This window comes from Canis lupus, chromosome 13, assembly GCF_003254725.2.
Source record: "Canis lupus dingo isolate Sandy chromosome 13, ASM325472v2, whole genome shotgun sequence".
Taxonomy (NCBI): domain Eukaryota; kingdom Metazoa; phylum Chordata; class Mammalia; order Carnivora; family Canidae; genus Canis; species Canis lupus.
Genome location: NC_064255.1, coordinates 53,842,326 through 53,857,428, shown reverse-complemented (window position 1 = coordinate 53,857,428; position 15,103 = coordinate 53,842,326). Strand labels below are relative to the sequence as shown.

The window sequence follows — 15,103 nt, the reverse complement described above, 5'->3', positions numbered from 1 at the left end:
ATGCTGTCAAGTCTATGTTGAGTTACAGGAATTAAATAGAGCTATAAACTGGACTTAAACTTCTTGCTAACTCAACAGTTATTCAACAAATATTAACTAGGTACTTTCAACTGGGTGCTGCAAGAAAGACAGATACTTTCCTGTCCTTAAAAGTGATGACAATATGGTAATGCCAGACTATTAAACAAGTAGAAACATGGCAAACATTATGATAGGCTCCATGAAGTAAAATTTCAAGCTCAAGTTCAATATTGACCAATCAGACAAAACAGACACCTCCAAGGAACTGACAAGATTTCCCATAGCAGAGCAGAGTGCCAGTGGTTCAGTGGCAGGAAAGTGAGTGAAGGCTAGTTTTCAAAAAAGTTTGCATAACATGTTTGATATGTACAATTCTTCCTAAAAGCAGCAAGAAGTCCATGAAAAAGTAGAGGAGTGATATAAATTATAATGGCTAATACTTATTGAGTATTGGAGGTGGTGCAGTCAGTTAAGCACCTGACTCTTGGTTTCTGCTCAGGTCATGATCTCAGGGTTGTGTGACTAAGCCCCCCACAGCAGGCTCTGCGCTGAGCATAGAATCTGCTTCAGATTCTTCCTCTCCCTCTGCCCCTCCCGCTCATTCTCTCTTTCTCTTCCAAATAATGTTTAACAAAATATTTATTATGCTCCAAACTCTCATCTGAATGCTTTATGCATCAACTCCTTTAATTCTGACAATAACCCAATGAGGCAGAAACAAATATGATCCTCATCTTGCAGTGAGAAAGCGGAGACTCAGAGAAGTGAAATAACTTGCTAAAGGTTAATTAACTAAGCTAGGGCAGAACTAGGGTTCAAATCCATACATTCTGACTCTGCGGATAAAGAAAAGTAGAGATTCCACAGGTATTTTTCAAAATTGGTTGATTAATTAAAGTTAGTTGGTAAGGGAAATAAAGGAGTGCAGTGCATGGAATCTGAGCGTAGGCAATGTGGTGGCACTTGTTTAAGATGGAAATAAAGAGAAACCGATTTTTGTTCATTAAAAGGTAAAGGGTACCCATTCTGAGTGCAAAGTACTTGAATGGAATCAATTTAAGAGGTCTATGGAAGCCTGGCAAGGGAGGAAAAACCTTCCCTCTAGTCTACCCTCTTAGAGTATATACCAGTTCAATGCCAAGCTCTGAGAATTAAACTGACATGAGATAAACATGAGATAAATTTTATCTAGTATTTTATGTTAATAATATAATTTTTTAAAATAAAAGGACAAGGGACAGCCTGGGTGGCTCAGCGGTTTAGTGCCGCCTTCAGTCCAGGGCGTGATCCTGGAGACCCGGGATCGAGTCCCACATTGGGCTCCCTGCATGGAGCCTGCTTCTCCCTCTGCCTGTGTCTCTGCCTCTCTCTCTGTGTGTCTCTCATGAGTAAATAAATAAAATCTATAAATAAATAAATAAATAAATAAACAAACAAACAATACTTCTTCATTTGTGAAGAAGTGACAAGATAAAGGAAAAGGGTTTAAGCTTTCAAAAAGAGTATGCTGTGGGAAGATAACTAGAAAAAATATAGGGGAAACTAATGGAAGAGAAGGGTTAATTTAGAGCATTTGTTCCTTTCAGTCCCAAAGAATCAATATTCCAATGTGGCATATTTGGGGCATGTTGTTACCATTTTAGCTGTAGCTTACTACTCAACATCTGTTTTTATTTTTATTTTTATTTTTTTAGTTTTATTTATTTATTTATGAGAGACTCACAGAGAGAGAGGCAGAGACATAGGCAGATGGAGAAGCAGGCTCTCCACTTGGAGCTCAGTGCGGAACTGGATTCTAGATTCCGGGATCACACCCTGAGCCAAAGGCAGATGCTCAAATGCTGAGCCACCCAGACAACCCTCAACATCTCTTCTTGACATAGGTTTAGGAATCATGTAATTAAATAAGAGGCAAGCCATTGGGGACGCCTGGGTGGCTCAGCCATTGAGCATCTGCCTTAGGCTCAGGGCGTGATCCTGGGGGCTTAGGATCGAGTCCCACATCAGGCTCCCTAGATGGAGCCTGCTCCTCCCTCTGCCCGTGACTCTGCCTCTCTCTCACTGTGTGTCTTTCATGAATAAATAAATAAAATCTTTAAAAAAAAGAAGCAAGCCATTGGTATGTCTGACATTACGCAAATAAACTGAGTGGTAGAAGCAGAATCAATGGCCCAGAAACACTCAGGATAGAGGAGAAAATATAGAAAAAATAGTCAACACCACAGATTGAAGAAGACAGAGCCAGAAGAGTGTGGTATCACAGAAGGTAAAGGAGGAGACTTTCCATTGCTTTCAAAATGAACTCGACCATAAAAATACCCCCAACGCCCTTCTTGAAATAATAATGACTCTAGATATTTTTTTCCCTGAGAACTGATAGAATGCTTGTGAAATAAAGAGAAAAAAATCACAGAGAAGCAGTTCTTGAGGGACAATCAATTGAGTTTTATGAATTTTTACTTTGAAGTAGGACATATAAATTCATAAAATAATGCATATTATTTTAAAACAAAAAGTACATGCCTGAAAACAGTATTGTTTAATACAGAAGTATATAAATTAAAACCTGAAAGTCTGTTTATGGGACACCACCACCAACCTCACCTAAAGTAGAAATCACTCCGACAATTTGTTGTGGGTCCCTCCAGACTTGCAAATATCTACATGTACATACCAACAAATGTGATCACTATAATAATGCTGTGATCTGTTGGGTTTTGCTTGCCTGTTGGTTTTGTCCTCTAATACACTACACCCACCTTTCTAGATCAATGCAACATCTACCTCATTCCTTCTGTGGCTTAAGTAGTATTCCACTATTTGGCGTACCAGTTTATTCAACCCACTTCCTACTGATGACGAGTGACGTTGTTTCTTTGATGTGAACCATGATACAAGGCTACCTTGTGATTCTCTCTGCACATTTAGTCCTTTCAATGGAGCAATGCTACTCCCAAAGTCCTTACTGTAAGCAGAGAGAACAATACTGTTTTGTGATTGTATGATAAGGTTTATGAAAAAAATATTATAAAAACATGGATAAGAATAAAAATAGTCTTCTCTGGTAGGATATTGAAGAGGCTACTAATAGTGATTGCTTTGAAGGAGAGCTGAATGTCTGGGGAGAGGAAGGGAAGGGAGGATTGTTACTACACAACTCCAGGAGGCACCTTCCAACTAGATCACAGGGTGAGCGGCACGCCCTGAAGTTAGCAATGCCAAAGCCATGGCGAGAAGATAGTTCTATTATTCCTACTTTTTGAAATATAAACCATGTGCCTATATTAGCTATTAGCTATTAAAACAACTACTACTACTACTACCACTACTACTACTACTTAAAAAGAAGAAAAATGCTATCTGAAAAGGATTGGAATAACTTTTTTTAACAAAATGATTGCCCAAGACTGTAACTAACAGAATAATCAAAAGAGAATTTTAATCTGTAGTTAGGGTGCAAAAGTAACCCTATATTGTCATAAATCTATGGCAGCTTATTATATCAAAAATGGGGGACTGGGGGACGCCTGGTTGGCTCAGCGGTTGAGTGTCTGCCTTCGGCTCAGGGTGTGATCCCACACAAGGCTCCCTCTGCCTATGTCTCTGCCTTCTTTCTGTGTCTCATGTATAAATAAATAAAATCTTAAAAAAAAAACTGGATGAAGATATCAACATATACCACTACATGAGGGAAAAAAAGTATTTTTGGTTGCCTCTAAGAATGCTAGCTGCCCAATAACATTCTTTGACTTAGACATAGACTCACTGGACACTGAATCGTTTAGTTACTTGTCCTTCTCCTTCTTCCTGTGCAGAGCTTTGCATGAAGTGATGATTGGAACCTAGTAGCCATCGGCTCATTTTGAGGATGGAAGTCCATGTGCTAAAGATAATAGAATAGAAAAACAGAAGAAGCCTCCATCTCTAATGTGAAATTTTCATGCTAATCCTGGACTACATCATCTGCATTTCTTTTTTATGCACATGAATAAAGCCCTGGTTTGTTTAAGCCACCCAGCTAAGTTTTTGTTACTACCAGCTGTATAAAATTCATACATTAGATAAGGGAAAATATCAAAATTATAACTCTGTTGGGAGCAGTACTAAAAAATCATTTGTTTGGTTCCAAGTCATCAGGCAACTACTTTACTGCAAATTACACCTTAAAACTTCTATTTCTTTTCTGACCTGCACCAGAAAAGGCAATGATAACTTTACAAAGTAGGATCTTAAATCTGTAATGCTATTTTTAATATCTTTTTCCTTCTGGTTAGCTTATGTGATCATAAAGATATTAAAGCACTAACAAAGTAAACTGATGTTCATTCTTTTTGTGTTTGCACAGAAATAATATCTATTTATTTTCTATATATTTGAAAACTTTTCTTCAGGTAAGCATTTCAGAGAGCAGTGATGCATTAGAAAGGCTTTTTAAATTAACAATTTTACAATTAAGTAGTGACCCGGGCTTTGATTAAAAAATTACAAGACAGGCTACATCTTGGTGAAAAGTGGGAAAATATTTTTGTTTTAGAGGAAAATATTTTATTTAAAAACAGAAGGTTTTTTTTAAGCCTCATAAGGATTACTTCCTGAAACATTCATAAACCAAGTATATACAAAGAGCAGCTGGAATATTTTGTTTATTTATAGGAAATGTGCAAAATGGAAGAGTCGGAAATGACTCAGTAAGGCAGCCATCACTGGTTGGCCTGATACATTCACCACAGGAATTTTGAGAGATTCCCAGGATGATGTTCTTTGCACGTCAGAGGAGGATCTCCGTCATCAACATCTGCCGTCATCCTTATGGAGGCTTTTTTAATTATTAGATTTATGAACTGACCTGTCCGCATTAAATAATAACCTGTATAATTTACTCTGCATACATTACATATGGTTTTACTGTCTTCTGATTCAATGATTGCTTTATGACAGCATTTAATGACTACACCTTACAGGACAGAATCCTTACGACTTCTTCATCTAAAGAAAACTACTCTGGTTTTGTAGATGGAAGTCACTTTCTTTGATCTCAGTGTCTTTCAGCAATAGGTTCAGGGCACCAGAAAGACGCAGGGTGCAGATTTATATTTTCTCTCTTACTGACACAAATCAAGTGCAGATTTATCAAGCTGTGAAATATATTAAGTTCACAGGGTTTTAACAAAGGGTTACCAAACCTCAAGAACCTGCTGTGATTCAAACTACTTTCAGATGTCCTTTTAATTATATTAAATGAAAGTTTGGGTTGGCTTTGATGCTTATGGGCAAACATCGAAATCTCTTGAAAGAGCTGCTAAAAGTACTCCCTGTTGCTGTAGTTAATATACTACATTGTATGCACACCACTAGCCAATTTATTCTAGCCACTTTAACAAGGATATCCAGCCTGACAGGCCACACAGAATAGTATCACAAGTCAAGCAAAGCACAAATCATCAGAGGCCTCCGAAAGTTGTTTGACATGCACCGCGGAGCTCTTTGTCACACAGCCAATTAAGTGACCAAACAAGGAACTTGAAAATACTCATTAATTTCTTCCTAGCAGTATAAATGGAGGTTAGAATCCTCCTTGTCTTATGCACCAAAGGCAGACAAGTAAAACGGGCATAATTCAATTTGCACTTTGTCAAAGGTGCAAGTAGCAACTTTGGCTCACAGAAAGTCTGCGTTAGAGAGGAAAAAAAAATGAAAGGAATAGGTAAAAATGTTTATTTAGATAGTACATATCATAATATAGATATAAGGGCTCTGGGATTTTTTTTTTTTTTTTTTTTTGTTAATTAATCAAAAGCTGACGTTACTTTTAATCCTTGAGAAGCTGCATTGGCACTTCTGAGCAGACTCAGCAGCCCTTCACATTACTTCCTCCTCTGTGTAAAAAAGAACCCGAGCTGATTTCTGAACACCATGCTCTGCAGGTCTTTTCTGTTCCTTCAAGTTGTTCTTTGGCCTCCCTGACATCTTGGGAGTATAACAGTGTCCTGGGGCTCATCCTAGATTCTTTTTTTTTTTTTTTTTCCTAGATTCTTTTCTCTTCTCTTTCTATGTTCATTGCCTTGATGAATTCATCCAGCACACTGGCTGTGAGTGTCACTTGAAGTGAAACATCACCCAATGTCTCTTTCTAGCCTGACCTCTGAGCTGACCTTCACGCTTGTATATCTGACTGAATATGTAACATCTGCATTGCACACCTCATAAGAATCGCAAAGTGGACATGCCCCAAAGTTGAAGTTCTTTTTTGTGCTTGTCCCAACTTGGTCACAGACAGACCATCTCAATAAATAGTGACTTCCTTCATCCTTCCAGTTGCTCACATAAAGCACTGTCATTTGGACTCCTCTTCCTCTGAGGTTTCACATACAACTCCTAGTAAGTCCTGTTTGTTATACTTAAAACAAACAAAACAAAACAAAACAAAACAAAACAAAACAAACAAAATCGTGAACCTGAGTAGTTATCCCAAGATCTCATACCCATACTCTATCTGACCATTATTATCCTTGGTCACCCTGCTTCAGCCCTTAGTTTTCCTGCAATAATCTACTTTTTCACTCTTAAAACACATTAGCTCATGTCATCGCTCTGCTCAGAAGCCTACAGTGGTTTACTGTGTCTCTCTGAATAAAAGCCAGCATCCTTACAATGGTCTAGCAGATCTGGGCCCTTAACACCCCCCAGACTCATGCCCCATGACCATCTTCTCCTCTACAACACACCAGTTGCTCTGGACGTCTGGACCATGGGCATATTTCTACTATGGAAACTCTCTGTCACTCTGCTACAGTGTTTTTTCCGGAATACCTACATAGCTCACTCCTCCTCTTCCTTCACTGTTTTGTTCCAATGTCACTTCAGTGATGCATTTCTTGCTTTCTTTTTCTCCTTAGTATTTATCATTGTCTCATATGCCAGATTTTTCACATCCATACTGTATTGTTTCTATTCTGCCCCTAGAAATCTTACCCTAGGAGGGAGAGCAGGATTTTGCCTGTTACCTGCATTGCTGTATTCTCAGCGCTGATGATGTTATTGGGCCCCGTGCTCAACTATTAATTTGTGAATGTTTTTGTTGTTAACTATTATGTGGGTTTTTTTCACAGTCGAAAACAGATATTGTTTTTGCACTGCTAGCGCCTAGGATAGAGATATCTAGTGGATAATTAAGGCAAAAACAAAGTAAGTAAGTAATGAGCAAATCATAGTTCTGAATTGAAATAAACAGATGGTTTGTTTCAAATACTTTGTAGGATTTTTAAAAAAATTAAAGATTTTTTATGTATCTGAGAGAGAGAGAAGAGGGAGAGAGAGAGAGAGCATGAGCAGTGGGGAAGGGCAGAGGGAGAAGCGGACTCCCTGCAGAGGAAGGGGCCCAACACTTGGACTCAGTCCCAGGATCCTCAGATCAGGACCTGAGCCAAAGGCAGACCCTTAAGCAACTGAGTCACCCAGGTGCCCCCAAATACTTTGTAGGCTTTAAAGAACACAGACCTATGAGGAAGAAGAAGAAGAAGGTGGCGGTGGCAGCTTCAGCAGAGGGGGAGGAGAGAAAGAAAGGAAAGAAGGAAGGAGGAGGAAGGAGGGAAGGAATGAAACCAGGGATATGTGTGTGTGTGTGTGTGTGTGTGTGTGTGTGTGTGTGTATTCATTTGCATCAATCTAGAAATTTTTTCTGATCAGTTCTCAACTTGACTGTGGAGGTAATAGCAGATTCCAAGAATGACTCATAGATTCATATTAATAATTATATGTACTTATATTTCCCACTAAGCAAGGTCATCCGACTGCAGACTCTCTTAAGGAATATGTGCTGCCTCTGAGATCTGGAGAGCAAAAGGAATTGCTGACAAAAATTCAAATATATATATATATATCTTAACTAGGGAAATGTCTTGCTTTGAAAGCTATGAAAAATGAATGCTGGTAATTCTTAATATTTCCTGTTAAAGAAGAGAACAATGCTAACAAACATTACTACTTTAAAAATGAGAAAAAAATGTAAATTTAGGGATGCCTGGGTGGCCCCAGGGCATGATCCTGGAGTCCCGGGATCCAGTCCCCCATCAGGCTCCCTGCAAGGAGCCTGCTTCTCCCTCTGCCTATGTCTCTGCCTCTCTCTGTGTGTCTCTCATGAATAAATAAATAAAGTCATTTAAAAAAAAGAAGTAAATTTAAGTTCTGCTTACATTTAAAGAACATGAAAGCAGTTGTTCTTAAGTGGTTTGAGATCACAATCTCCTCCCAGAGTCTCATGAAAACCACACATCTCTTTTTGGAGCCATATGACATTTGCTTGCTTCACAGATTACACTCCCACACCCCTCTTCTCCAGTTCCAGGACTGGAGTTAAGGACTTCAGCAATTCACCTGTACTAGAATGGCTATAATCAAAAAAGACAGAAAATAACAGGCATTGCTGAGGATGTGAAGGAACGAAACTTTCCTACATTGCTGGTTGGAAATGTAAAAGGGTGTGGTCACTTTGGAGAACAGTTTGACAGATACTCCTTTAACAGAGTTACTGTATTTCCTATTTGCTCTTCCCCTCTCTTAATATGATAATTTTTTTTATCACAGTGTCCTCTGAAAACAAAAGGACCTTGAAGTAAATTATGTGTGCATTTGCACTTAGTCAACAGTACAAAATGATTGCTATAGAGCCATTTGAACTCAATCTCAAACAAAAAGAAAAAATAAAACTATTTTACTCTATATTATCCCTGACATACAGTAAAATAAATCAATAAACATAAATCAGAAGGTTTATCCTGACTCCTAACACCAAAACTGACGTCAGTTCTGTAACAGTGGTATCCTAGGGATTTGGAGCATGAGCTTCTGAGTCAGGAAGTCCTAGCTTTGAATTCAGGACCCCCTCCATTACTATCATATGATCTTGTGAAGGTCATTTAATTCCACCTGGGCCTTATTTTCTCTACTGTAAGTTAAAAATAGCAATAATTATATTATAGGATTAGTGTGGATATTAAATAAGAATTTATGCAAACTGGGCCACACGGTGACGGCTACACAATTAGTGCCTAATGATTGCATTTATTCTTAAAAATAAATTGTTGATGTTGAGAAAGCACTTGAGGCATTAGTGCCATGGGTGCTAGTGTGTGACTTTGGGTCGGACCTCTCTCTCCTGATCTCAGCTAACTCATTTTCATCTTTAAGGTAACTTCTATTAATATGGGACATCAGAGTAGTTATTTAATACACATATGTAACACAAGCCTTACTTGTCTTCTCTGGTATAAAACTTAACACTCTCTTCTTAAATGAAGGTATCTATTTTGCCCAAGACATGGTAATGAATTTTTTTTTTTACTATGACTTATCTCTATCTTTTGATAGTAAACAGAGATTTCAGTGTAACCTAAATTAAATGAAACAAATATTGGACCCAATTGTTTGATTTTTGTTAAAATTGTGGATGTGCAAGCATAATGAGTATTGGGGGATTCACATATTATTTTTAAAAATCAAAGCAATCACCTTTTGATTGTTCCCCTACAGATCCATTATCAGTTATCATGGCTGACAGATGATAGTCCATATTTTATTGTGCTTTTTCAGTGAAATAAACAAATGTAGGAAGGAAGAAGAAGTAAAAGATGGAACCAGATATTCATAGACTAGACATCGTACCTCTAAATAATTAAAAGCTAAATGGATTTGGTGGTCAAAGTCAAACCAAAGTCAAACCTAGAAGAATCACTGCTTGTACCCATGGAAAAGCCACATTTTAAAAGAATCTCATGATACCTAAGCAATTATATTTTTTCAAATTTAATTAATAAAGTACTCCCAGTATATTTTATACCTATTTCGCAGAATAGCTCAGAATGTTCTCCAAACATAGAAACAACACGGAACATCAGACAAGTCTTTAAAATTTGAATAGAGTAAATAAAGTTTAAAGTATTATTTACTCTAGAATTTCACAGAGTAATAATCTATATTAAAACGAATAGAAGTAATGCCATGTCTTAGTGAGCAGAGCATTTCTGCTTCACAAATATTCTGTTTGTATTTGGTCTTATCAGATGTTTAGTCAATAGCTGAAACATTTATTCACAGCCAGTCAATTATAACACCAGGAAATCAGCCATTGAATAAACTGTGCTATTAATTTTCCATCAGAGATTCATGTTTGAATGACCATGCATTTCATAGATTTAAATACCAAAAGGTTAATTATCTCCAAGGCCCCATTAAGGGGATAGCATAGATAGCAATCAAAAACAATCCTAATATTGCTCAAAAATTATCTTCAGCTTTCATTGCTGCAAAATACTTCAACTTCTCTACCTAGTGCACATATTAAGAGGATAGGTTTTATCTATCTGTCTATCTATCTATCTATCATCTATTTCCCAAAACCTTAGGAGAATAAACAAAAAACAAAAACAACAGAACGTTCCTCATACACATTCATTTATTTACAAAGTAAAATGAATATTAAAGCTTATCTATCTAATATGTTTGATGTAAATTATTTTCCTCCCTCTTTTGTGAAGTCCCGGGCCCCTATCCCATTCTTAGCTCAGGATGATATACAAGCTTCATATGAGTCTTACATGTTTTGGGTGCTCCTATACATTTGGAATCATTTTTTTTTTTCTACTGTTAATCTGTCTTATGTCAATTTAATTATTAGACCAGCCAAAAAACCTAGAGGGGGAAAAGGAAAAATTTTCCACCTCTAAGCTGCTTTCTTGCCTTCCTCCCTTGTAAAAATAACTATAAAGATTGTTTCTGAGATTCTTTTCACACAGAACCCATAAACATAGGAATGTTTTCTACCCTGCTTAGGAACAAATTGCAACATGTTAACAGGAGAAAAATTACATTTATATCAGAACTAAACTGTTTATAGTGAGTGGGAAAGTAAGACAGTCACAGCATGGGTTGAACATTCTGGTACAGAAGCCTGAAAGTATTCTGAACTATTATTTGTCTTAGAGGACTTGGATTTAATGTCATTTCTGAATGATCTGCTACTCAAATATTAGCTGGCCCAATGTACTCATGAAATGTTTTCATACATACCCCTATGCAGAAATCAGAGATTTATATAGGACACCCAACTCACCTTTTAATTATGATCAAAATGGTCACATGCCAAGTTATACCTCCTTGTTGGTCTCTGTCCATCTTGTATGACAGAGCATGGGCACTGCCAAATTTCTTTTCAGCACATACCCTTGCAACGTAAGTCCCTCTATTCCCACACTTCATGCCCTCCCTGAAATCCCTTTAGCTCAACAGGGTACATTATCATTTATCTATCAGATGCCCATAAATGCTACCACCAACAGACAATTCAACAACTTAACACATTTATAAAAACGCAGAAAGTACCTGGACATAGGCTCTGCAAGAGCGCTCTCTTTTCTGAAGCTGAATCCATTAAGACAGCAGATTAAACACAGAATAGAAAAAACAAGTTAGTGACAGAAGAAAACAAGAAAAATAAAAGAACACATCTACACAAAACACCTTATTTTGTTGTGTACTACTTTCTAGAAGAGAATGAAAGCTAAGCAGCAGCAAAATGTAAAGCAATGGCTTGAAAACTAGTCGCCAGCACCTTTTCAGAATAACCCAAGCAAAAACTGGATGGTAGAAAGATGTTAATGATGGCAGGAAATCTTGGAATAAATTTAGTAGAAATTAGTAAAAATCATTATACTTCAGTCATTTGAAATGATTCATTTTACATCAGGTTAGTTGTTCATTCATGAGCCACAAATGAAGACATATGAAGTTAAGTAAATTATGTCAAAAATTTGGAAGCTGCATTGTTTGTGGCTTAAAGATTAGGTAGATGGTTAAAATGCACCACAAACCATATGTTCAAACACAAGAAATTCTGTTTATCAGAAATATAGATGTGCCCATTCATTACGATTATTTGGTTCCAAGGGGAAAATACCAACAGATAAGTAACTTCTAATTGGAAGAATGTGATTAATCTTCCGATTTATCACTGCTTTTATTATGTCTTGAATAATTCCTTTCCACAGTTTTCACCAAAAACAAACAAAACAAAACAAAACAAAAAAACCTTATACATTTTAGAAACTTCTGTGGCATAAGAAGCCTGTTTTTGTTTATTTGCTTGCAAACAGAGTGATGTTTTTCTGGGCAAAAGGTTAATAACAACTCATATTCAATCCCAAACATTTTTTTTTCTGCTGATGAAATAAATAAGTAATAAGCTTAATTGCCCTCTTTAAATAAGTGACATAAAATTTCATGAATTAAATTGTGATTTCCTTCCTCTTCTCTATTTTTTTTTTTTTTTTTTTTGCCTTCAGTAGCCTTGTTTGTGGAAGGAGAAAATTACCCAGGTTAAAGAAACAGTTACTCTGATGCCTTTTGTGTGGCTAATACTCTCCCAACTTTAATTCATGCAGTCTTCAATGAGCATAGAGCAGTTACTCCTCTAAAGAATTAAAGTGAGGAATGAGTGCAAGTAAATTGCCAGCGCTGTCATTTGGATCACTGACTCGCATCTTGGTTTCACAGGACTCTAAACCCTTCAGAATTTCAATGTGGAGTTCAATTGATTTGTACCAAGTTGACTTTGCAAATCTGATGGGTTATAAGTGCTTCAGGGAACAGTGGGAACAGGCAATGAGAGCAAGCCAGTGAGCACGTGGGTAACCTTTGCCCTCCCATCTCCTCACCCCATCATGCAAATTAACATATGACAAACCACATTCTATAAACAATTGAAAAGAGCCAAATGGGAAACAAAAGAAAGCATTAAAAAGCTTCACAAATGGAAATTTGCCCATTATGTAGTTATTTGATATTCAGAGTAGGCAAGCTGATTAGCTGTAGCCAGTTAGAATGTGACATTAATTGCCAGCTTTACCTGATACTGTCAGACATCAACACCGTTTTTAAATAAAGATACAAAGTATTGCTATAACAAGTAATGTTATGGATATGTAACATTAATAGAAATTACTACTTCCAGTACATTAGGATAACAATAGCTGGCGGCAATATTCGTTAATAGCATCCAGTCAGCCTGGGTAATAACACATTAAAATCTCAGCATGTCCAGATTACATAGGCAGCTGTGGATTACATTTTATCAGGGACTTGGTTGTGATTCTATCAGGGGCATAAGTGACAAAAATAACTCCTTTATGCTCAGCATGGAAAAAACTTTAATAATAATTTATATCTGCTAGATAAAGCTGAATCTGTTTTCTGAGGATGAAATTGCAGGAAAAACTGTATTTGCCAGATAAAATGTCAGGCTTTCCTGTGTCAAACCATCGTTATTTGAAAAATTTCTTTCATCTTGATCAGTGAGACTCTAAGTGTAATGAGACACAAAAAAACTTAACATACGAAAAGACCATTCTCCTAAAAGTCTTTTTCATTCTAAAGAGGAATGTTCATTTGGTGACTTCCGTAGAGGACTTTAGTCTGCTACTGCCGAATTCTTGCTTTTTAAAGGAGTTGGACTGTCAGGACATTCAAGGCCTTAAAATCCAGTTTCAATAACTCATCACTTCTACACAAATACCTTTCATGGAACACATGTCTTTTGATGCTAGTCATTCTAGTATCTTTTCATCATGGAGTTAATTTGCCATGGGATGTTATAAGGAATAAGTTATATATTCCTTATAAATATGTAAAATATGTTTTACATATTAATATAAATAAAATGCTTATACAAAGTGCTTATATAATATATAGTTATATACAATAAACATAAGATGTTTATATAATATACAAATATATATTGTATACTTATAAATAATATATAAAATGTCTCTTCTCTGAAATTTAAAAAAGGAATTATTTTCATTATTTACAATTCAAATTTGCTGAAATACAATTAAACCTTCTAAAGTGTTAACACAGTGAAGTAAAATCTGAGTAATTTAAATATCAAAAGGAAATACAAATTAAAACCTAACTACTTGTCCCATGAGTTTTAAGTGTAATATTAATTAGGTTAAATTATTTCCTTTTTGAAACATCTTTAATGAATTGCTAATATCCTATCTCATTGCTATTTTCTAAACTTCTACTTATTGATTAGACATTTATTTTATTATAATTATTTTGATGTAAAAGTTCAAAAGGAAAAAAAGAAACAAAATAAATTGCATTTGCTCATATCGGCCTTGCCAGAATTTAGCATTCAAAATAGTAAACAGCAAATAAAATATAATTGTAAATTCAAAATGTATAAGGAGAGATGATCATTTATTGCATCTGTAGATTAGAGGCCAAACTGGGTCACCATTGCAATAAAATACTGAAGCAGATTGAATGTAACTAGTGATGCTTTTTAGAATGATATGATTTTATAGAAAGAGAAAAATTAACCAGAGCGGTCTCACAACTTTATATATATATGTTACATATACATATATATATAAAACCAAAGTCCTTACCTTGTTCAAACTTCGTGCAGCACTATCTTTTCCACCTGGGGTCAAGTTCCGAAGTTGTACATCTAGGAGGCCTACCAGCTGGTCCATGGCACGGACTGAGTAGGTGATATCTCCAGCATTCAAATGGTTTCTTGTTTGTTCGGCCAATTCCCTAGCAATGTTGGCAGCTGTCTCTCCAGATTTCAACTGCGATTTTGAAAAATGAATAAAAAGAAAGATCTTAAAAAAGTGTCTCTGTGAACAATTGTTTTTGCATATGAATTATAATCATTAAGCCAAGAAGTAATTATTAAACTCCATCTTTACCTGGGATACATTCCCTGCATTTCCCTGTTAATCATTATTTTTCTTCTGTAATATCTAACTTGAAGTTTCTATCTTTTGGGAGCTCCCGGCTGAAGAATCTTACTTCGGAAAATTGTTCTCACCTTAATCGTCCATTTAGGTCAACTCTAAAGTTTGCCCTGTGATTTTTCTCTGTGAGTTTTTAAATCCTGTGTTGATGAATTTGTGTTGTGAATCCCCAACCATATTCTAAGTTCTCAGAGGCAAGCACAAATTTTCTATTGTGTCTAATTTAGTACTTAGTACACAATGGACACTGACAGGCTGCTAAGCTTTGTGAAAATTTTATC

General features: G+C 36.3%; 1 protein-coding gene across 23 annotated transcripts in view; it reads right to left on the bottom strand.

Moving 5' to 3' along the window:
* The window catches only part of ADGRL3 (adhesion G protein-coupled receptor L3), a 682,677-nt gene that overhangs the window by 175,355 nt on the left and 492,219 nt on the right, over positions 1-15,103 (bottom strand). For 19 of the 23 annotated variants that reach the window (XM_049092995.1, XM_049092994.1, XM_049092973.1 and 16 more), the window contains 2 exons: positions 14,469-14,654; positions 11,398-11,436 (listed from right to left, as the gene is read on the bottom strand). In XM_049092995.1, coding sequence (XP_048948952.1) covers positions 11,398-11,436; positions 14,469-14,654 — 225 coding nt within the window. The remainder of the gene's footprint in view (positions 1-11,397; positions 11,437-14,468; positions 14,655-15,103) is intronic. The other 4 variants (XM_049092977.1, XM_049092986.1, XM_049092984.1 and 1 more) reach the window with 1 other exon arrangement.